The sequence below is a fragment of the Sus scrofa genome, chromosome 10 (genome assembly GCF_000003025.6).
Source record: "Sus scrofa isolate TJ Tabasco breed Duroc chromosome 10, Sscrofa11.1, whole genome shotgun sequence".
Taxonomy (NCBI): domain Eukaryota; kingdom Metazoa; phylum Chordata; class Mammalia; order Artiodactyla; family Suidae; genus Sus; species Sus scrofa.
Genome location: NC_010452.4, coordinates 50,418,452 through 50,441,877, shown reverse-complemented (window position 1 = coordinate 50,441,877; position 23,426 = coordinate 50,418,452). Strand labels below are relative to the sequence as shown.

Genomic DNA, 23,426 nt, shown 5'->3' with positions numbered 1-23,426 from the left:
CTTTGTTGGTTCCTAGACCAAAGGTCAAATCTGGCCTGCTGTCTGTTTTTGTCAATAAAGTTTTATTGAAACACAGCCATGCCCATTTGTTTCCATCTATCTCTGGCAGCTTGCTGCTTCCATGCTATGAAGGTAGAGCTAGGGAGCTGCTGCAGAAGGCTGTATGGGCCACAAGACCCCCAAATATTTACCATCTGGCTCTTACTTAGAAAGTTTATCTGATGCCTGCCTATACCACACTTTGAGTAGCAAGGCCTAGACCTGGATGGTGACCACGGAGATGGAGAGACATGGGCAGATTCAAGATGTATTTGGGAGCTCAGAGTGTGCTCTACCCTGGCTTATTAAGCATTGTCTTCTGATGGGAGCCTAGGCACCCTGAACTGCAGAGTCTTAAATTGTCAAGACGGTTGAGAAACTGGCCAATCACTGTTGACTCACTATTGAATCACTGTTACCCAAGAAGCCGAAGGGGGTTCTACCTGGCACGAGTTTGAATGTACACAGAAATGCATGTATGCACACACAGAGGGTGTGGAAAGGTACCACCCTGGTAACCTGGAAGAATCATTTGTTGTCCTAGCAAAAAATTGAAGTGGATTCCTCCTCGGATTTACCGCTGGCTGGTTGTCCACCTCTCCTGCCTGAATTCCCATGATCTCCACTTTCTCATGGTGTGTGTGTACAGATGTCTTTGTAGCAATTGTAGGAGAGAAGACTGAGACATATCCTTGTCACCCCTTCTGCTCACTCCACTCCCAATAAGAAACAACCCTCTCAGAGTTCCTGTCGTGGCGCAGTGGTTAATGAATCCAAGTAGGAACCATGAGGTTGTGGGTTCAATCCCTGGCCTTGCTCAGTGGGTTAAGAATCTGGCATTGCCATGAGCTGTGGTGTGGGTCACAGACATGGCTTGGATCTTGCGTTGCTGTGGCTCTGGTGTAGGCCAGAGGCTACAGCTCCGATTTGACCCCTAGCCTGGGAAACTCCATATGCTGCGGGAGCGGCCCAAGAAATGGCAAAAAGACAAAAAAAAAAAAAAAAAAAAAAAAAAAAAAAAAAAAAAGAAAAGAAAAGAAAAGAAAACAACCCTTTCCTCAGATCTCCTCTCTCTTTTTATTATAACCATTATCCTCTCTTTCTCGATTTTTTTTTTGGCTGAGCCCACATTCATTCAGAGGTTCCCAGGCCAGGGATCAAATCTGTACCAGAGCTATAACTGGAGCCACAGCAGTGACATGCCAGATTCTTAACCTGCTGAGCCACAAGGGAACACCTATCCTCTCTATCTCTTAAAGGAAAGGAATAACCAGTGCTCACCTAAGAGGGAAAATCACTTTTTTTTTTTGTTTTTTGTTTTGCTATTTCTTTGGGCCGCTCCCGCGGCATATGGAGGTTCCCAGGCTAGGGGTCCAATCGGAGCTGTAGCCACTGGCCTACGCCAGAGCCACAGCAACGCAGGATCCGAGCCGCGTCTGCAACCTACACCACAGCTCACGGCAGCGCCAGATCCTTAACCTACTGAGCAAGGGCAGGGACCGAACCCGCAACCTCGTGGTTCCTAGTCGGATTTGTTAACCACTGCGCCACGACGGGAACTCCGGAAAATCACTTTAAAACAAAATAGAAGATGATTCTAAAAGGCAGGAGAGAAACACCACATTTTTTCCTATGCAAATTTTTTTGGTGTTTTCCTTTGGGATTCTTAAATTGCCACTTTGAGAGATTCCATGGCAAATACACAAGGTACAATAGTTCTCTTGTGTAATAAACTTACAAGGCAATGTCCTACAACAAAGTACTAAAATGACTTATCAGTGAAAGATCATTCCAGGCTTGCTAAAAGTTATGAATTTCTGGAAATTGCTTTGAGTGTTCTTTCTTTTGAGGATGTTATTTTATGCCCTGATGCGGTAACATCCAAAGGTGGCCTAGCGATACATACATGAACATCAACAAGTTAATTCCAATTTCCGGGGGACACGATTTCCTGCTAGATAGCAATTTAACACTTGGATGCTATGCTCTCTTCAGAGCAGAGGGAAATGAGCTGCTTTGGAGTTAGTCGTTGCGGCTCTGCAGCGTTCCTAATGTTATTCTACATATTTTTATTAAATGTGGCTGCTCTTCCTTTCCCCATGTGGGCATTACACAACAATAACAACCGCAAATTTGCGAGATTAAGCGTGTGTAATAGACTGATCCGTTTTCCTTAGAAAGCTGAAGCTGTTCAGGGATCATGAAGACAAGATACGTCAGCAGAGCTGAACTAAAACAAATTCTGCTTTTGTTCACAGCCAAACCTGCATTTCAGGTCACATTTCCACAAAGACCTTCTGCTTGATGAGACAACGCATGGATTTATGTCAAAATCCAAACAGTTTTTCACTTAAGTATCAAGCACTGGCAGGTCTGGGACTCTGAGTTAATGTGTCTGTCTCAGAATCTCATGGGCTACATTCTTCTTAATGGGGGGAGAAAAGGCCAAATGCTGAAAATGAAAAAAAGTTTCCAGCAATCCTTTTTCACTTCCCTGCCCAAATTTTAAACATTTCAACAATCCTGTTTAAGTGTCTTACTGGCCAGCAGAAAATTGGCACAACACTGTATGTAAATCAACTATCCTTTAATTTAAAAAATGATATTAGAAAAAATGTCTGAAGTGCTGAGGTGCTGAGGCATAGGTGAGAGAAGAAAAGCAGACAAGTAATGGCAAAAGCTTCTCTTTCAGGAGGTAGCTGAAAACGCGAAAAGGAAAGAGAAGAGAGAGAGGGAAAAAAAGAGAGAGAAGGAGAAGAAGGAATGCTGGAGTTTTGTAACTTGAGGTTGCCTGAAGAAGACTGGAAGGAAGCTTGGAGAGGAAAGATTTGGTTCGCATCAGGTCCTGGAAGCGTTATAAAAGGAGTGTTTTCCAAAAGGAGAAATCCTTCAAAGAATTCACACATCCATTTGCATGAATTAGCAAAGCCAGAGAGTGTCTGCCTGGACCTCGGGGCTGACCTGAAGTCAAGGTCACTGATTTCCCTACCACATCCGTGCCTGGGCACCTACTGGGCAGAGTTACATCGACAAACCTTTCCAGCCAGTGTTGAAAGATCTTCGCCTCCAATTATCTGCATCTCGTCCATGGACTGGTCGTTCTAAAAGAAAAAGGGGAGGCGATGTTTTTACTGTACAAGAAAACCTTTAAAGCACATTTCCCCATCTGCCCAGCCAGTGGCTAGATTGCGCCTTACAAATATAGCACAAATAGCTGCTACAGATTCATGGTTGCCTATGGTTACCAAGAGCCACTCTCCTGCCGCTGTGCTTGACACAAAGCATGCTAATGGCTGGCGGGTGAGCCTTCGTGCAGAGGGGATGAAAGGAGTGGAGAGAGGACAAGCAAACCTAATTTTGGAACAAAAAAAACCTATGGAAGGTGCCTGAACCTATTCTGAGGCAGATGGAACCGGAGAAGACAGTCAGGTTCCTGGACTTCCCTAGGGTGGAAGGGGCTACAGGAGCCCTGGGAGGGGCCTCACATTTGACAGTTGTGCCAATGAGCCCCATTTACGGCCCTACAGTGGGGAACAATTAGACTGTGGTTCCCAGAGAGGTGAGAGACTGCCTCTGCTCCCAACCAGAACTGATCCAATCCCTCATGGGTGGCGAGGGCAATTCGAACAGCCCACAGATGGAGAACTATCACACTCAGACCTTCAGACACAGGTGAGGGAGCCACAGGAACTTCCTACACTTCCAGGACTAAGAGACCCAGAACCATGTTTAGGAGACTTTTCACCATACCTTGTAATAACCTATAATGGAAAAGAATCTGTAAAAGAATATATGTATGTATATATAACTGAATTACTTTGTCATACATCAGAAACTAACAGTGCTATAAATCAACTATACTTCAATTTAAAAAAAAAAGAAGAGGAGTTCCTGATGTGGCTCAGCGTGCTAAGAACCTGACCTAGCATACGTGAGGATGTAGGTTCTATCCCCGGCCTCACTCAGTGGGTTAAGGATCAGCATTGCCCAAAGCTGTGGCACAGGTCACAGATGTGGCTCAGACCTGGTGTTGCTGTGGCTGTGGTGTAGGCTGGCAGCTGCAGCTCTGATTCGACCCCTAGCCTGGGAACTTCCATATGTTGTGGGTGCAGCCCTTAGGGAAAAAAAAAAAAAAAAAGATGATTTTTCACTCAAATTCTATCAAGGGTTCTTAGCATTCTTTTTCAAACCGTTTATACATGGGACATCATCCTGTCCTAATTAAACCACACACACACACACACACACACACAACAAAATATGGACTGTTCCTTAGTGAATATCCCATGGGGGCAGAACAGGAAATGGAGAGCAGGCCATTTGTTTTCTGGCCTCACTGCAGAGATGTATTTAAAAGAACTGAAGCAGATATCCTTACAGGTAATTGGTTTCATGACCAAGCAAGACTGCCGTGATGTTGCAGTCCCTTCACCTAAACAATAACCTAAGTGAGAAGATACCAAAAGAGGGACCAAATGTGCTATATGCTGAACCAGGAAACACCTTCACTCACTGCTGTGGACAGCTGTTGCTTCAGCCAGTTCAGTGCTTTTCTCTCTTATTCTGGAAAGAAGCCCTTGCCACTTTCCAGGGGGAGTTTGCTTCATATGGATCCGTTGGGGGGTGGGGGAGGTGTTACCTTTGTAAGTAGCTATGCTTGAAGCTATAACCAGCCTTGAACTTTCCAGCTATTTAAGCCAATTCGTTCCCTTGCAGGAAGAGTTTTCTTGGGTTGGTTTGAATTGGATTCTGTCACTTGCAACTAAGAGTCTATCTAGACCTCCAGTTACTTGGTCATAGCATTAGTCATCTGGGAAGGGGAAAAAAAAGCCAAACAATCAATATAATAGTTTTACCAATGAAGCAGCTTTTTTTTTTTTTTTTTTTTAAATCTTACTCCTCAAGAGGAAAAAAAACCCCAAAGACCTTGAAATGTTTTTTGTTTTGTGGTTTTTTTTTTTTTGTCTTTTTGCCTTTTCTAGGGCCGCTCCCACGGCATATGGAGGTTCCCAGGCCAGGGTCTAATCAGAGCTGTAGCTGCCAGCCTACACCACAGCCACAGCAAGGTGGGATCCTTAACCCACTGAGCGAGGCCAGGGATTGAACCTGCAACCTCATGGTTCCTAGTCAGGTTCGTTAACCATTGCGCCACGATGGGAACTCCAACCTTGAAATGTCTTTACTTCCACTTTGAAAGCATTCATTCCTTACTGCAAAGGAGTGGAGACATTGCTTGAAAGTGGCCCATAAATTAGATAAAACTAATAGTTTTCTTCTATGGAAACTGATCTCAAAAGGGTGAAAAATCAAAGACTATCCAGAATTCACTGATCTTCTGCTGTTTTTGTACAGGCACATATAATATATTCACAGGCAGTCATGTCCGTAGGTTAAGAACTTGTCAAAAATGCCAAAGGAGAAAATTTTCTTGTCACTTGTAGAGGTGCTGTGATAGAGGAGTTAATACAGGGAGAATTTCTGCGTATCAGACTGAAATACGGTAATAGCAGCAGGAAAAAAAAATTTTCAGTGCCTCCAGAGAACCAAGGTATGCAGAATTGGATGCAATGACTAAACTACAAAGTTTAATGTAACAAGTGAGAGTTGTACTCTGCCAGATGAAAGTCAATTTCACCATAATTCTACTATTATCATCTCCATTCTATTGATCAAAAATAAAAAAATACTACATCAGAAAATTGAACACTATGCTCTGAGTTCTACATTCAGTGTATTTTCAACCAAGTCTTATTTCAGAAGGTATTACCTAGTCCAAGCTTATAACATGTTTTTAATATTAGTTTTGCTCTTAATTCATCTGGAACTTATATCTTCCAAGTGTATACATAGTCAGTTGTCCTAATACCATTTATTGAATTGTTTATTTTTTCTCTACTGGTTTGAAATGTCATGTTTATCACAGCCTTCATTCTCATACATGAGAGATAATTTCTATATACTTCTGTTTAATTAACCTAAAGTGTCTATTTTGGCATCCCAACCATACCATTACATTATTACAGCTTTTTGGTATGCTTCAATATCTGGGAGAGCAAGTCCCACCTTTTTCTGATAAAAAAATTGTCTTGACTACTTTTGTCATTTATTCTCCTATCTGGTGGGTTGTTATGAAGATCGCATGAATGAACACAGAACATTTAGAACAGAGCCTGACATGTGGTAAGCACTCAGTAGATGTCAGCTATGATTAATTTCCCTTCCCTCCTTTCCTTTCCTTCCCTTCCTCCTTCTCTTTTCTTTTTCCTTTCCTTTCCCTCCCTCCCTTTCTCCCTCCTTCCACAGTCTTCCCTGACACACGGAAGTCTGGAGCGCCCCTGGTTTAATGACTCCAGAAAATATGTGTTTTCTCTTGCTGGGCTGGAGAAGGGCACTTAGAGGTACAACTTCTCTATCCACATGCTTCCCATCGCCCTGTTGGGTCCAGCCCATTCCTCCCTTACTCTGCCTTCTAAGAACCTGGTGACTAACTTCTGAGCCCTTCAGGAATCCTGTGGTATGAAGACTCCTCTCCTCTCGTTGAAACTTCCCTCCACAGACATTTATATTTTCACCTTCTCTATTTTGCTGAGTCAATGCCCTTCCTTAAGCAGTTTTGCCGCCTAAAAAACACTGAGATCTCTTGCCCACTGAGGGTTTTCCCCCTCTCCTCTTGTTTTTGACAGTATATTATACTGTTGTTTTTCACTGGGGTTTCAGGAAAGAATGGAGTTAATTGATGCATTCAATTCACTATGTCTAACCATGGCATTTTTCAAGTGGTTCAAAAACATGCTTATATTCCTAGGGTTGATGTATTCTTTTTTTACATCATTGGTTTTGATTTCATAATATTTTATTTGGGATTGTTCATCTGGTTTTCTTAAGTAACACGAATTTATAATTTTCCTTTCTTTTGGTACATTTGTGGATTTTTTTTACAGTTGTAAAAGTGTTATTTATTAAGTATGTATAATGTGTTTCATTAGCCACATCAAAAAAGGAGCAATAAGTGGAATGACAAATGTCAGTTTCAAGGACTCAGAATAATTTTGTAAACTTTATTTCACCATATCTGCAATATCTTCAAAGTGATACAAAAACACTGTTGAAATTCACGGGTACTGCAAAGACCACTGTGATTAGCTGCCTACAGGTATACTTGAAGAAAATGCTTAGCTGCGAAAATAAAGATGCAATTTTCCCTCATCTATATTTACAGGCCCCTAATGGTCTGCAGAACTCAGATTTTTGTCAAGATTTGCCAGTAAAAGTGACCTTCCCTGAAATTAAAAAAAAAAAAAAAAAAAAAAAAAAATCCCCCAAATCTCAGGCCAAATCAACCTAAATTCCTGGAGGCCATTTATTTTGCCCTGGTTACCCCAGTTCCAAGAACTCTCCAAGTAATATCATGGTCTTTCCCAAAGCACTTTTTGTTTCTCTCTCCCTATTCACCAAGACAGACTGCCAACTGTGGCTCACTGGGTGCAGTCAACATCTGCGGGGGAGAGGATCTGGCAAAGAAAAGGGTAAATTATAACCTGCCAAGGGTGACTTTTACACTTTTCACTATCCTTTAGCCTCAGGGTGATAACAACAATTATACAGATTTAGGCAGAATAATATGATGAATAATCCCCCGAAATAAGGACAGCATTGAACAAGCCGGAAAAAAAAAAAAAATCCAAGCTTTTCAAAGGCTTCATAATATGCACAAATTAGGATCTTAACCTCTAATTGGTGCAGTATTTTCTCTCAAAGTCCTGAAGGGTGTTCTGATTGGCTCCCAAATAGCCACTGCAAACCAATGGGAATGGAAATTTTAGAAACATCTAGAAACTAGAAAAACCTCTTCCTCAAATTGCACTCTTCATTTGTGGATTTTTTAAAAAATACAACCTCATATAACGGGTTGGGTGGTTCTTTGTCTATGAATGAATTTATCTATTTTGCTAAGGTTCAGTAATGCTCAGAATAGGTATTGCTTAATTCCTCAATTTACAAAAGAGGTACCAGAGGCACTAAGGATTTGAGTAACTTGCCCCAAGAGGTACTACTAGCAAGTAAGGAATCCAGTTCAATTCTAGAATTGCCTGGCTTGATACTATTCTTGTGTTAACTGTCTCCAACCCCCTACAACATTCCTAGAAGTAGAAGTAATAGCACATCTTCGGGAGTAATATGGAGAAGAACTGGATCCTGGTTGTACTAATGAAATAAAATACGTAAGGTGAAATGGCTAGGAGAAATACAGGTAGCGGTTGTGTGCATTTATTTATTTATTTATTTTAAGATTTTTCTCCTCAGCTTTATTTGGATTTATTTAAATAGCAAAGGAAATCTCTGACATTTAGTCCAGGCATCCTCAGAAAGATATATATTGAAAATTACTAGCTTCGGTGACCTGATCTCCAGGTACAAAAAAGAGCCCAGCAGGTGTGGTGGCAGGCTCCTGCAACAGAATCTGTTTAGATAATGTTCAGAAAAAAACATAACCAAGGAAAAATAAATACCCTGAATCCCTGCCCTCTTGAGAACTGGAAGGGGGAAAGTAAGGAAAGCAAATAAAACAACCATTCTTTCAGCCATTCATTTCCAAAATCAGAGTGACTTGGCTTCTCAGCAAAGGCCTCCTCAACATTCTCAGCCTCCGCGGATGCCTCAACTTTGCTTTTTTCTCTCCCCTTTCAGCCTAATCCTTCCTCTCAGCTATTCTCCTGCACTCAGTAATGTCATCGATACTATACCAAATGGATAGAAAGGCAAACTCCAAACCCAAATGGTTCACTATAAGAAGTTTTGATGATCAAACTAGAGAGCTTCTAATTAAAACGTGGCAAACTGTTGGAAAAAAAAAATTAAACTTCAATATTTGATGCCAAGGTCAGCTAACAAGGACAGGTGAGTCAGTTCCAGGGTGCCTTTTCAACCAGTGGTTGATGTAGGACATGACTCTTCACTGGCTGCCTGAGTCCATTAAGCTGCCTGGGGTCAAAGTGAAGGTCATAGGGCAGTCGGAGCTGGTGGCTTTTGTGCCTGTCACGGGCTTCACCCAGAGCAACTCCACTTAACCTCTGTTACATTAATTGGATTCAAAGTAAGTTGGTAGGGGCCAAAAAGTTTGAAAACACTCATGTCAATATTTTCTTCCTTTGGAATGGACTTGCCTCCTTTTTGGTTCATGTTTCTAAGATCATTTTTTGTTGAGAAACTCCCTCCTTCTTACAACCTGTGTGAGTTGTTGTAAGAAAGGATAGTGTAGAGACTGGTGAGCAGGTAGCTGCTGACTCCAATTCCTCTCTGGGACCAGACTGCCTGTGTTCCAGTCTCATCCCCACCTTGTGTTTGTCATTATGACGTTAAGGAGGCTACTTGACGTCTCAGTGCTCCAGTTTCCCTGTTCATAAAAAGAGTATGTGAATAGTTCCTACCTCCTAGGATGACTGGGTAGGCTAAGTGGATTAATATGAACATAGCACTTAGAAAAGCATCTGGCATGTAAGAAGCAGTTCCTAAAGTAAGCCTTGTCTTCTCATCTACTAAGAAACTTGCACATCTAGGAGTTCCTGTCACGGCGCAGTGGAAATGAATCCCACTAGGAACCAGGTGTTTGCGGGTTCCATCCCTGGCCTCACTCAGTGAGCTATGGTGTAGGTCACAGATGCGGCTTGGATCCCACATTGCTGTGGCTGTGGTGTAGGTTGGCAGCTGTAGCTCAGATTAGACCCCTAGCCTGGGAACCTCCATATGCCGCAGGTGCAGCCCTAAAAAGAAAACAAACAAACAAACAAGAAACTTGCACATCTACCTGAGTTTCCTAACATTGACTTCGTGATGATTCCTTGTTCAGTTCACTAAGTACATGCTTGATATGAGTCCCTTGCGCTCTCAGGTTAGGATTTCTGAGGCTGACAGCCCCCCATGAGGCGTGTGGTTAAGGAGGACTCATGTCCTTCCATTGCTGCCTTGTATCATGGCTAAAGTCTTGGTGAAAAACAAGCTCAGTTGTGCTCCTTTGGGGTTTCTCGGTGACCCCCCAAGTTCCCACAATATAGTGTCTGAATATTTAAAGTGGACCATTTTGTGGGTATAATCAACATTATTCCACTCTGCTCTTTTCATCTTTCTCCTCAATGGACAGAAGGCGCCTGGAGATCATGCTCAGACCCACCTTTGTCCTTAGTTGGCACTATTTAGTAGTCAGTAAAGCAAAGATTTAACCTTGAAATTGCTTTACAAGATTGTGGCAGATCTGTGGTAGAACTTGAGAGTAGACGGCTGGGTTCCTGGTAGGTTTCCATGGCTTAGCTGCATTTTCTTGGGGATCATGAACTACCCCAATTCCACCATCTTCAGGTCATTTAAAACCGATTTATACTCTTTGTCGACAAAAGAACCTTGACTTAAATTTCATGCTAATTTACAGGAAAAGTCAATATTTGCACATTTGGATAAATACTATCTGTGACAAATTACGCATGACATACCACTCATCACTGCGCTGCAGGAGACCCTGGAGTTCTTGGCGCACAACACCCTGCTTCATCCTCCATGTCTTGGCTCATGGTTGTTCTCCATCTTTCTTCACAGGAGTAATACTTCCTCTTTCTTCAAGACTCATTTTAGGCATCATTTCTTCTAGAAAGCTTTCCTGGAGTTCCTTGGACTTAGACTGTGTCTGATAACACTCTATGCATATCTGTGTGTCAACAGACCACATCCAGCTGGAAATTTTTTGTGAATGTAGCAATTGCCAATGGCATGAAAACTTCAACACAAACAGCTTTATTTCCATCCTAATTGCACCCCTAGTGGCTGGCACATTGTGGCATCCAGTGTGTGTTGACCTACAGTTGCAAGGGGCACAAATAATGCTGACTTGAGTAACTTGCAAGATGGGAGGAATGAAAAAATACAGACCTTCCTCCATGATGTCTGAGTAATTCCCACCCAAACTATGTTTCTTTATTCTTATTATTATCATTTTATCATCTCAGTTCCCAAAGAGCCTTCTCAATACTTTTCAAAACCTAAATGTCAAAACCCATGTGAATTCAGTACACAAAAAGTATGAAAATATAAATTATTAAGATATATTAGTATTTCATGATTAGTACAGGATACATCATTTAAAAGCCAAAACTAGCATTGTAACCACGAAACAAATATGTATATGTTAGTGTGTACAATGTAGCTCATGTGAAAGAACACCTACCTTTCCCATTTCCTGAATCTGGCGTGTGACTTTGCAAGCACGATGAGACTTTACTCAAGGGCCAATGGCTTTCTGTTTAATGACAATGATTTACTGCTCTATTGTGACTGGTATTCTACTCTACCCAGTTAGCTAAGAGTAACCCCCACCCAACACAACAAGGCTCTTTTCTTTATGACTAATAAAGTCATCTTGGGTCAGAAGGGACCATAATGATGAGAAGAAGCTATAGGCTGGTAGGAATAATGAAGGGTCATCAAGAAAAGGGAAAAAGGGAGGAGTTAAGAAGAAAATGGACCCTTACGTCAATGTAGTTATGAAAGACCCCAGGAAAGAGGAAACTGTTTAAAAACAGGTTCAATGACTTCACTTTATATGGACTCTGAAACCTTGAAACAGAATATCCTCTTGTTTTGAACCTCGGTATGGATTTGTTGTTTTGGTTTAAATTATTATTATTTTCTTTTTTTTTTTTAATGGCTGCATCCATGGCATATAGAAGTTTCTAGGCCAGGAATTCAATCTGAGTTGCAGCAACATTGGGTCCTTTAATCCACTATGCAGGGCTGGGGATCGAACCTGCACCTCTAGAGTCACTTGAGTCACTGCACTTGGATTCTTAACCCACTGCACCACAGCAGGAACACCTATGTTTTTAAATTATGCATCAGAAGGAAGAACAAGCTGAGCCCTTGACCCATCTCAATGATCCCAAAGGACTTCAGTAAAATCAGGTGTTTTCAAATGTGGATGACCACATCCTAGTGGTGACTATTTCTTAAAAGACTATTTTCTCCACACAATTTTTTCCCCCTAAATAACCCATTGAAAATTTATAATTATTAGTTTTTAAAAAAGTAACCAAATGGAAAGAGTGGAGAAATCTTAAACCAGCTCTCACAAATCCATTTTAAGATTGCCAGGGGTTGGGATGGTGAACAGGAAGGGCCAAGGGAGAGAACTGGTGGCAGATCCTGGGCTGGGGAAACGTCTAGAACACACACTGGTTTTTGGCATCAGACTGGGTCTGCTTTTGTTCCCACTCAACTGTACTCTGGGTCCAAAAGGTTCTGCTTCCTCCTGTGACTTCTCACCTTAAAATATTTCTGACATTGCCCATGCCTCCAAAATGAAGTCTCATTTTGCCATGGCAGTGGGCAAGGCTATCTTTAGAGCCAGGCAAGAGAGGTCTTGCACATCACAAATACTTAGCTGATTTTTTCGTTTTGGTCTTAAAAGGAAGTTTTGGGGAGTTATCCTTGTGGCTCAGCAGAAACAAATCCGACTAGTATCCGTGAGGATGCAGGTTTGATCCCTGGCCTCGCTCAGTGAGTTGGGGATCTGGCGTTGTCATGAGCTGTGGTGTAGGCCGGCAGCTGCATTTTCAGTTCTGCCCCTAGCCTGGGAACTTCCATGTGCCTCGGGTGTGACCCTAAAAATCTTTAAAAAAAAAAAGGAAGTTTTGGAGGAAGATTTTGAGAGAGTTTGAGCTAAGAGAAATTATGCAAGAGGGATATGTGTGCCGAACTGGGCTTTGCCCCCAGCCCCTCACAGGGCCACATTTGTGTGGGGAAGATACTAGTGGCCTTTCTTGGGAACCCAGACAAAAAGGGCTGGTGTATTTCCAAGCCGATTGCTCTAAATTACCCAAAGCAAGTGCCTTAGAGGCTGGACCCCGCAGATAACTGTGTTCCCTCCTGCCTCTCTGCTCAGGAGGGATGGTCTCAGAGGCATCTGAGTTAGAAAAGAGAGGCATGAAGACTCTAGCTGTCCAACTCCCTGGGGAGTTTAACCCGGCCAGTCCCACGCAGGGTTCAGGCAGGCTCAGTCACCACCTGGGAGCTGGTCCTGGCCCAGTTGGTGTCCTGCCCTGCCCAGCAGGCACATGGCTCTGCTCAGGCTTGCAGAGTGCAGGGATGAGCAGGGCTCCTGTAGCCTCCAGCTCCCCTAATCTGGCTAGAAACAGGAGCCTGGTCATGGACAAAACTGTAACGTTTCAAAACCTTAACTCTTTAGGCATATGGTATGTGAATCTGTTTGTTCCCTTGCCCTGGGGTCCATCCGTATTAGACTTTGAGAACCACGTGCTGGGTATTTATGAAGTGCAAGGCGCTAGGCCAGTCACATGACTTACATGAACCCTACCAAATTCCTAAGAGGTACGATCCAGCACTCGCACCCCTTGGTATTTATCCACGAAGCCAAACACTTATGTCCACACAAAAACTCACACCCAAATATTTATAGCAGTTTTGTTCACAAGTGCCAAAATCCTGGAGGCAACCAAGAGGTCCCTCGGTGCGTAAGTGGGTAAATAAACTGTGCAATGAAATATTATTCAGCACTAAAAAGAAATGAGCCGTCAAGCCATGAAAAGAAGCTTAAACGCACATTACTAAGTGAAAGAAGCCAATCTGACAAGGGTACATATTGTATGATTCCAACTTTCTGAAAATGGCAAAACCATGGAGAGAGTAAAGATTAATAGTTGCCAGGAGTTCAGGGGAGGGAGAGGAAGAGGCAGAGCACATTTTAAAGGTGATTTTTAGGGTCATGAAAATACTCTATGATACCATAATAATGGATACATATTATTATACCTTTGTCCAGACCCATAGAATGAACAAGACCAAGAGTGAACCCAGTGGGAGCTACAGCCTTTGTGGGATGGTGCCAAATCAGAGGAGCTTCACCAGCTGTAGCAGACGTACCACTCTGGTGGGGGATGTTGATAGTGGGGGGAGGAGGAGGGTGTGTGGGGACATCGGCTATACCAGAACTCTCTGGACTTGCACCTGGATGTTGCTGTGAACCTAAAACTGCTCTAAAAAAATTAAGTCCATGAAAAAAAAATCTCATGGGACAAGAGGTAACTTAATAAAGTTTAAATACCTTTGCTAAGTAACTTTGTCCAAAGTCCCATAGCCAGAAAGTGGTGGAATTAAAAGCAGAACCTTTTGTCCTATCCCCAGGCCTCCATCTAACCCATTTGTCCTACAGCTTCTCTCCTGGGTCTGATCAGAAGCTACCTTGCTGTGGGGCTTGCCCCTTCATTCCTTCTGCCCCCATGTGCACATGAACCACCTGTGTGAACTGTGATCCTGTCTGGGGCGGGGCTTGACAGCTCATTTCTAATGAGCACCCCCCGTGGGGCTGGGGTGGGTCCAGAGGGTCTGTGTCCCAGCCACGTCAAGCTGTTGGCGAGGTCCGGCACGAACTCTGTGGTTCTATCATTACTGTCTTACTGCTGCTCCCAGGATGTCTGTCACATCTCTGCTTGTCAAAAATCATAATCTCTCTTAGATAAACAAATTAAAGTCTGCTTTCACGATAAATCATCACCTGACCCTCACCCACCCCCACTAACAGCCAGAATTGATTTCTCTTTCAGATGTGCCTCCTTTGCCTTCAGCACCAATTCAGGTAGCGCGTGCTTCTTCCTTGCTATCCTGGCGCCTTCCTGCTCATGGGCTATGCATCTGTTCACTGCTGCTTGAGGAGAGGAGGAGAGGGGAGGGATTTTATAGTTTTCATCTTTTTTTTTTTTTTTTGGCTGCCCCTGCAGCATATGGAAGTTCTCGGGCCAGAGATTGAAAGCTCGCCACAGAAGCAACACCACCACATCCTTAACCTGCTGAGCCACAAGGGAACTCCTATATCTTTCATCTTTACAGGTTCCTTAAACTCCCTGATATTGGTCCTTTCATCGATAAAATGAGACAGTAACACTTTCCCATTTGGATTGTAGTGAGGTTTAAATTAATCTCACATGTAAAATGTTTCACCCATAGTAAACCTGGATAAATATCTATTGAGTTGGGGTTTCCTCTTTTATTATATGAATAAGGAAAGGAGGTGAAAAAGGAAGTGATTTATTGCCAGAGGCAGGCCTAGGACCAGGCATCTTAAGCTTTAGTGAAGTCCTTTTTCTGCTCTTTCAAGCACTACTTCATTTTATTTTGGGTGTGTGAGTAATTCCCATTTTTGTGACATTTATCAGTATTTACGGAAGAGACCCAGAATACTCTTTCCTTGTTCACATTTTTTTATACAAATTGCTGGCTAAAATTCAGATAGGGCTTACAAATAAAAGGCATCAATGTGTCCTTACATCTTGGTAAATGATAAAGGAGCATAACATATTTCATATACATCTATAATGTAATGGCATGCCTATGTAACTCAAAATAACCAATTTTTTTGTTTGTTTGTTTTTTTTAGGGCTGTACCCACAGCATATGGAGGTTCCCAGGCTGGGGGTCGAATCGGAACTGTAGTTGCTGGCCAACACCACAATCACAGCAACACAGGACCTGAGCCGCATTTGCAACCTACACAACAGCTCATGGCAATGCCAGATCCTTAACCTACTGAGTAAGGCCAGGATTGAACCTGCATCCTCATGGATGCTAGTCAGATTTGTTTCTGCTGAGTCACGTCAGGAACTCTTAAATTACCAAATTTTATTTTATTTTTTAAAAATTTATTTTTTTTCTCTCTCTCCTTTTTTAGGGCTGCACCTGCGGCATATGGAGGCTCCCAGGCTAGGGGTCCAATTGGAGCTATAGCTGCTGGTCTACACCACAGCGACAGCAATGCCAGATCCGAGCCACATCTATCTACACCACAGCTCATGGCAATGCCGGATCCTTAACCCACTGAGCGAGGCCAGGGATTGAACCTTTGTCCTCATGGATGCCAGTCAGGTTCATTAACCACTGAGTCACGATGGGAACTCCAAATAACCAAATTGTAAAGAGGCCAATGGTTGGAGTTCCCTTGTGGTGCAGTGGATTAAGGTTCTGGCGTTGTCCCTACAGCACCTCAGGTCATTGCTGTGGCAGGGGTTTGATCCCTCACCTGGGTTACTTCCACATGCTGCGGGTGAGGCAAAAAAAAAAAAAAAAGCCAATGGTTTCCCAATTAAATGTGATCATACAAGAGAAAATAAATGATTATGATCAACCAGAGTGATTGCCTTCACCGATTACTGGGACATATTGGCAAACCCACTTCTCATTTACTTCATCTACAAAACACAGATACTACCAACTGCCTTACTTGCTTCTCAGAGTTCATATAACGAGCAAAACATTGCCAGTATATGCAAACGTTATGAAAAAAAAAAAAAAACCAACTTTCTCTGTGCAAAAAATCATCACCAATGTCTTTGGGCATAATCCAGAGCGAAAGGGGAAAGGCAGCTGATGTGAAACATACAGAAAGTGGAAGACTGGGTTGGGCCATCTAGTGTTACTATTTTTTTTAGGTTTGTGGTCTCTGCTCCAACTGTTCCAGGTCTCTAGGTGAGATAGGAGTCATGTGTGAGAAGGTCAGAGAGTAGAAGGCTTTTAGAGTCACTGTCTCTTTTTCAGAATAAGAAAAGATGGCTTATTTGATGTAGGCATGTTGATTGGCAGTGCAGGCTTGCAAATTCCTTCCGTGTTAAGTCACGTCTTCAAAACTGGGTGGGGCGCTGAGTTATTAAATTTTTTCTTTTCCTCTGGAGGCAGGGCTTGGAAGTAGCTGAAGATGACATGTGAACTGAGTTGGGTGGTCTCGGGAAAGTTCTGTGTAAACAGCATTGCTCATCTAGAAGTAGCACAAAACACTGCACATCTGTCTGTCCGTGCGAAACAAACAGAATCTGGACTCCATTAATGTGCCTGAGGAATACATTATTCTCTAATAAATGTTTTTATAATCACAGTGGAGAGAAAGGTCCAGGACACCAAAGGAAATGAGACTCTGCTGTACCAATCTGGTGGCGGAAGCCTGGGAGAGGAGTGGGAGAAGGAAGCGGTCCACAGCTGTGTCTGATGCAAGAGAGGTTGTGCCTTCTTTAAGGATGGGGGCTGTAGAGGCTACTGGAGGGTACCTTATTCCAGACTGCCAACAAGGATGCCAGATCACCCTGGAAGGGAGGCTTCTGCTCTTAGCTTTGGCTGCATGATCCAAGAACTTCTCCTCAGTGAGACATTCAGCTGAGGCTCCAGACTCGACAATCTCTGTGCCCTGGATGTCACGATGGCCACGTGACCTGGGCTAATGAGCTCCAGCAACTATGGAACAGGGCACTGGGTTCTTGGTTTTGGCATCCAGATCTTGCTAATGCCTGTTCTTCTTTCCTTTTGCCTCATCGAATAGGAGCTGCCATTGGCGAATGAGCACCAAGTCCTTTGTTTTGTAAGGGGGGCAGAGAAGAAGCTGGATTGATTCAGAGGTGGTGGGGAAGAGAGAAGGGGAGGCTGGAGGGTGATGCGATCTCTGTTCCCTGGCAGGCTCCTTGGACTGAGTTTGAGCCCTGATGGGAGAGGACTGAACTGCTTTCATTATAGGCTGTAAGATTCTTGCAGCAGTGAGAGGTCTGAAGCACGGTAGGCTCAGAATTGTCGGGGCCCTTGTCTCTGTGAAAAACCTGGCCCCGCCCTGGGATCCAGAGGGCTGAACCCCTTCCTATAGGGCCCAAGTGGGGAAGCCTTCACTAATGATGTTAGAAGGGGTTTCTCAGGCAGGGACGGAGCCGGGCTGGCCAAGGAGGTGGCCAATACCCTGTGGTGACTGCAGCTGACAGAATGATTTGTGGATACACATGAGGACCCATTTGGGGACCCTCAGAAATAACTGGAAAATACATTTTTTTTCTTTTTTTCTTGGGCCGTGCCTGCGGCAGGTGGAAATTCTAGGGCCAGAGAAGTGATACAAGCCACTGCAGTGACAATGCTGGAGCCTTAACCTGCTGCACCATAAAGGTTCCTTGAAGAATACATTCTTGATTGGCCAGTGGGAAACACTCAACCCCAGTTCAATGTACGGTGGGTGTATTCATAAAGGGATCCAACTTTGTGTTTATTGACTGGTAGTGCCAAAAGTCAAAACTACATAGAAAATGACATTTGGGTTTTAGAAATTTCAAGTATTTATTTGCTATGTCAAAATTCATTTGCTGTAAAACTCATGACGCCTTTGACGTAATGGAGTCTGTGAAACTATTTCCCAATACGGCACCTTGCTTTTTAATTTAAAAAAATGTAAGGGAATTATTTTCATTATTGTTGTGGTTTTAAAATTTTCATTATACATCTGATAAATCTCTGTGACTTCTGTTTCTTGCCAAGACAGAATAACAAAGACCAGATTTACTCTCCCGCAAGTCACACAAACGTTTTGGTGTCCCAGTGCATATAAAAGTTATGTTTACCTTATACTGTAGTTTATGAAATGTGCAATAGCATTATGTCTACAAAACCTGCATACCTTAATTTAAAAGTATTTTGTTGCTAAAAAATGTTAACCATCATATGAGCCTTCAAGTTGTAGTCTTTTTTCTTGTTTCAGTGTTGACAGCTGCTGACTGATCAGGGTGGTGGTTGCTGAAGGCTGGGGTGGCTGTGGCAGCTTCTTAAGACAATGTGAGGAGTTCTCCTGTGGCTTAGTGGGTTAAGTATCCGGTGTTGTCACTGCAGTGGCTCGGGTCTCTGCTGTGGCATGGGTTTGATCCCTGGCCCAGGAACCTGTGGCCAAAAAAAAAAAATAAATAAAAAGACAACAATGAAGTTTACTGTGTGGATTGGCTCTTCCTTTTGGGAACCATTTTTTTGGGTGCATTTAATGCTGTTTGATGGCATTTTACCCACAGTAGAACTTCTTTCAACATTGGAGACAATCCTCTCAAACCCTGCTGCTGCTTATCAACTATCTTTATGTAATATTCTAAATCCTTCAGTGTCATTTCAACAATTAAGTTTCCATCTTACATGGGCATGGATCATGACACCTCAGAGCAATTTCAATAGTGCCATCAAAGACCACAGATCCGGAGTTCCCGTCGTGGTGCAGTGGTTAACGAATCCGACTAGGAACCATGAGGTTGCGGGTTCGATCCCTGCCCTTGCTCAGTGGGTTGACGATCCGGCGTTGCCGTGAGCTGTGGTGTAGGTTGCAGACGCGGCTTGGATTGCGCGTTGCTGTGGCTCTGGCGTAGGCCGGAGACTGCAGCTCCGATTCAACCCCTAGCCTGGGAACCTCCATATGCCGCAGGAGCGGCCCAAGAAATAGCAAAAAAAAAAAAAAAAGACCACAGATCCCAGATCACCATAAGAAGTGCAATTATACACTGTGAGAACTATCAAAATGTGATACAGAGGCACAAAGTGAACAAACGCTGTTGGAAAAATGATACCAAAAGACTCACTTGACATGGGGTTGCCACAAGCCTCAATTTGTAAAAAAATGTACTATTTGTGAAACTAAACAAAGTGAAACACAATAAAAGCAGGGATGCTTGTTATGTTATTTTAAGGTGTTAAGTTTGTAGTAATTTGTCATGCAGCAACAGAGGTCATAAAACCGAATAGAATTAATGACAGATGGGATATTGCAGAAGTGATTGGCATACTTGAGAGTGTATCCAAAATGGAATAGGGAAAAAAGAATTAAAAAAAAAATCATCCATGAGCTGTGGGGCAGTTTTGAGGTATGGCTTCACAGACATGTAATTAGAGTCCCTGAAAATGAGGAGTGAAGAAGAAAACAATTCGATGAAATAATGGCTGAAAAACTTCCATGTGTGATGAAAAGCATCAACCCACAGACCTAAGAAGCTCAATGAAATCCAAGCACAAGTAACACGGAGAAAACTAAACCAAAGCATAAAAATAATAATGATGATATAGTTCTGATCAGAAACAAATCAAGTGGGGAAATAATGGAACGACACATTTAAAGTACTGAAAAAAATATACACCCAAAATCTGTACCCTGAAAAATTATCATTAAAAAACCAAGGGTAAGATAAAGATAGTTTCAGACAATCAAAAGCTGAAATGATTCATCACCATCAGAGCTGAACAAAATAAGTTAAAAGAAGAATTTCAGGCAGGAGAGAAATGATGTGAGAAGGAAATGTGGGACTGGCTCAAAGAAATGAACAGCACTGCAGGACCTCCAGTTGTGGCTCAGTGGAAACAAATCCAACTACATCCAGGAGGATTTGGGTTCGATCCCTAGGCTTGATCACTGAGTTGGGGATCCAAGCCAGCATTGCCGTGAGCTGTGGTGTAGGCTGCAGATGCAGCTCAGATTCCCCATTGCTGTGGCTATGGCTGCAGCTCCAATTTGATCCCTAGCCCAGGAACTTCCATATGCCTCAGGTTCAGCCCTTAAAAAACAAGAAAGAAAGAAAGAAAGAGAGAGAGAGAGAGACAGACAGAGAGAGAGACAGAGAGAGAGACAGAGAGAGAGAAAGAAAGAAAGAAGGAAATGAACAGCACTGGAAAAGGTAACTATGTGAGTAAATACAAAAGATTTTTTCCTTTTAGTTTTTAAGTTTTTTTTAAATAAACTTTTAATCTTGGAATAATTTCAGACTTATGGAAAAGTTGCAAAGTTAATACAGAGATATCTGGATATATGCTGCCTTCAGACACCAACTTCTCATATTAGGAAACAAATTGGTTAAACATAAAAGAAAGAAAATCATATAACATCATTATTCATTAAAAAATAAAAATTAAAGTATAATGCGACATCTCTATTCCTTTGAACGGCTAAAATTAAAAAGAAAACCAAATGTTGCAGAGGATGCAGAGGGGCTGGAACACTCACACACTGCTGATGGGGATATAAAACGCTACAGCCACTTTGGAAAATAGGTGAGCCCTTTTTCTGAAAGTTAAATGTGCATCTGCCATACCAGGCATTCACCCCTGGGTATTTTACCCAAGAGAAAACAAAGCTCATGCCCATAAAAAGACCTGTAATGGATGTTCACAGAAGCTATATTTGTCATAGCCCCAAACTAAAAACTGCCTCCATGTCCATCAATAGGTGTCAAGTCAGTGGGCTCAGAGGAGGCTGCTATGCACTAGAACACGGAAATGCTCACATAGCCCAGTGGATAAGTGAATGTACACACAGGCTCCTGGGATCAGTGTGCTGTGCCCACATGGGCCTGAAAATAGTGTTGTTGATTGGCCATTTTCAAAGAGGACTTGACCTCTGTCCACAGTTTGAAAATGTTAAAAAAAAAAAAAACTCATTTGAAAAAAAAATCAATAAACATATTTGATTAAGGTTATATAATTTACCCTCTACTGTCGCCAAAAGTTCTAGGAACTTGCTCCAAGTGCTCTAACCTCATTGCCACCATAGAGACCAAGAAGGCAAACTCCTTTCAGATGTTCTTTTAAATCCCATTCAAGTCATCAGGGTTCTGATTAAGTCACGCTTCTTATGTAAAACCTCTGGCCACCTTCTCTTTACTCACTGCCATCTCTTTCTTCTGCATGTTCACCCCTGATTCTCATCTGCTCAGGTTGGCTATGCACTGTGATTTTTACCCCTACAGTCAAAATAAATTCTCTTCTCCTCCAATTTATAGAATGATAAATGCTGCTGGGGCCAATTAGGTGGTGTAGCTGTGGTTCTGTGCTCATAAGCCCTTCTGGCATATCTAACTCAACAGTTGAAATCTAATAACAAATTGTGGGTTACCATATATATATACCGGTCCCCAGTGGAGAGGGACTATGGTATTTCAGGAGGCAAGTGGCAATTAAAGCAATATTCTTCTTCACTAGAAAACTGACATTTCAGATTCTATTAAATCATTAGTGATTTCTGGGGCATTAGAGACCTAAAAGCAGATTTTGCTACCACTGGCAGACATGGCTAGATATTAAGGATGCATTAATGATTCCCAAACCTGCCACATAGGATGTTCAGTTTTTATAACTCTGTTTTTTGTTTTTTTGCTTTTTTTGGCTGAGAAGAATAAGAAGGAGTTTCCAGATTCTCTTAAAACCCTGGGATTCCGCTTATCAATAGATAATAAAATCTACCCAGATTCTGATCATACAACAGCTCTCTTTGGAATGGCACTTCTGACTGACAGGAAATGGGAGTAGCATATTTTATATCACATAATGAAAGAAAACTCACTTAAAGTTCAAATGCAACTTTCAAATACATAATACAGGATTATTATTAACTATAGTCAACATGCTATACATTACATCATGCTAAGAGAGTAGATTTTAAAAGTTTCCACAAGAAGAAAAAAAATCTGTAACTATGTGTGTTGATGGATATTAACTAGACTTATTATGGCGATCATTAAAAAAAAAATTCAGGGGGTTTCCTGGTGGTCTAGTGGTTAGGATTCAGCAATTTTAACACTGCGGCCTGGGTTCAATCCCTGGTCTGGGAACTGAAATCCCACATCAAGCCACTGCATGCAGTGCCCCCGTCCAAAAAAAGTTCAAATGCAACTCAGAAGGAAAGTATTCAAACCAGAAAAGAGAAGTTTTCATGGGCCCATCTCTTAATAATTAGATAACCATATATTAATGAAGTTTTTGAAGACAATGACTCCTTATTTTCTTATACCCAGAAGAATGTTTTGTTAAATTACAGTATTAATAGTGATGGCTAACCTTTATTGTGACAGATGCGGTGCTGCGTTTTATTTGTTTTACCTCATTTTCTAGATGAGAAAATGGCATCTTAATTAAATAGCTGGTCCAGCCCACTCACTTCTGGCAAGGCCAGAAGTGGGGGAATCCAGGCTTACCCATAGCTGAGTTCTCACACTTGACCATTATGGTAACCCTCAGGAAAATGATACAAATAAATACGAAACAACTTAGCCATGCCAGAGCCAGCAGGGCTCCAAAATGAAGGCCTGAAGGTTCCTATTTTATTGTGTCCACCAGGGATGCGATGGGGTCAAGGGAGAGGAGCTCAGACACTGCTTGTCTCCTGATAACGTTTCTGTGGCCCTCAAAGGAAGACTTAAAACAGGGCAGCTCTGCTAGGCCTTTGGCTATTGGAACTGCAGCTTATTAAGCTATGGGTCATGCTCTTGGGCCTCTGCCTCTGTGGACCCTGATTGCTTGGTCTTCACCCAGAGCCTGGAGAGGAGGCAAGGTGGGTTGTGCTTCGAGATGGTCATGCGTAGCCATGGGAATACAATGGTGTCTTTTTCCATGTCCTGCAGCTCAGGGTTCTGCAAAAGCAGCATGGGGTCAACTTAGGTTTGTAGGCAAAGTGGCCAAGACCCAGGTCCCCACCTAACCAGAGCAGCCCCACTTTTGAGGTTTTATGGGAGCTATCACTTTAAAGTTTCAGTGTTGAAGAAAGGTTTAAAAACCACCAGGCTACTGGAAAAGGGCAT

At 42.5% G+C, this 23,426-nt stretch overlaps 1 protein-coding gene across 2 annotated transcripts in view; it reads right to left on the bottom strand.

The window, feature by feature from the left end:
• The window catches only part of PRTFDC1 (phosphoribosyl transferase domain containing 1), a 92,834-nt gene that overhangs the window by 16,610 nt on the left and 52,798 nt on the right, over nt 1-23,426 (bottom strand). For both annotated transcript variants that reach the window (XM_003130768.5, XM_013989731.2), the window contains exon 4: nt 3,075-3,140. In XM_003130768.5, coding sequence (XP_003130816.5) covers nt 3,075-3,140 — 66 coding nt within the window. The remainder of the gene's footprint in view (nt 1-3,074; nt 3,141-23,426) is intronic.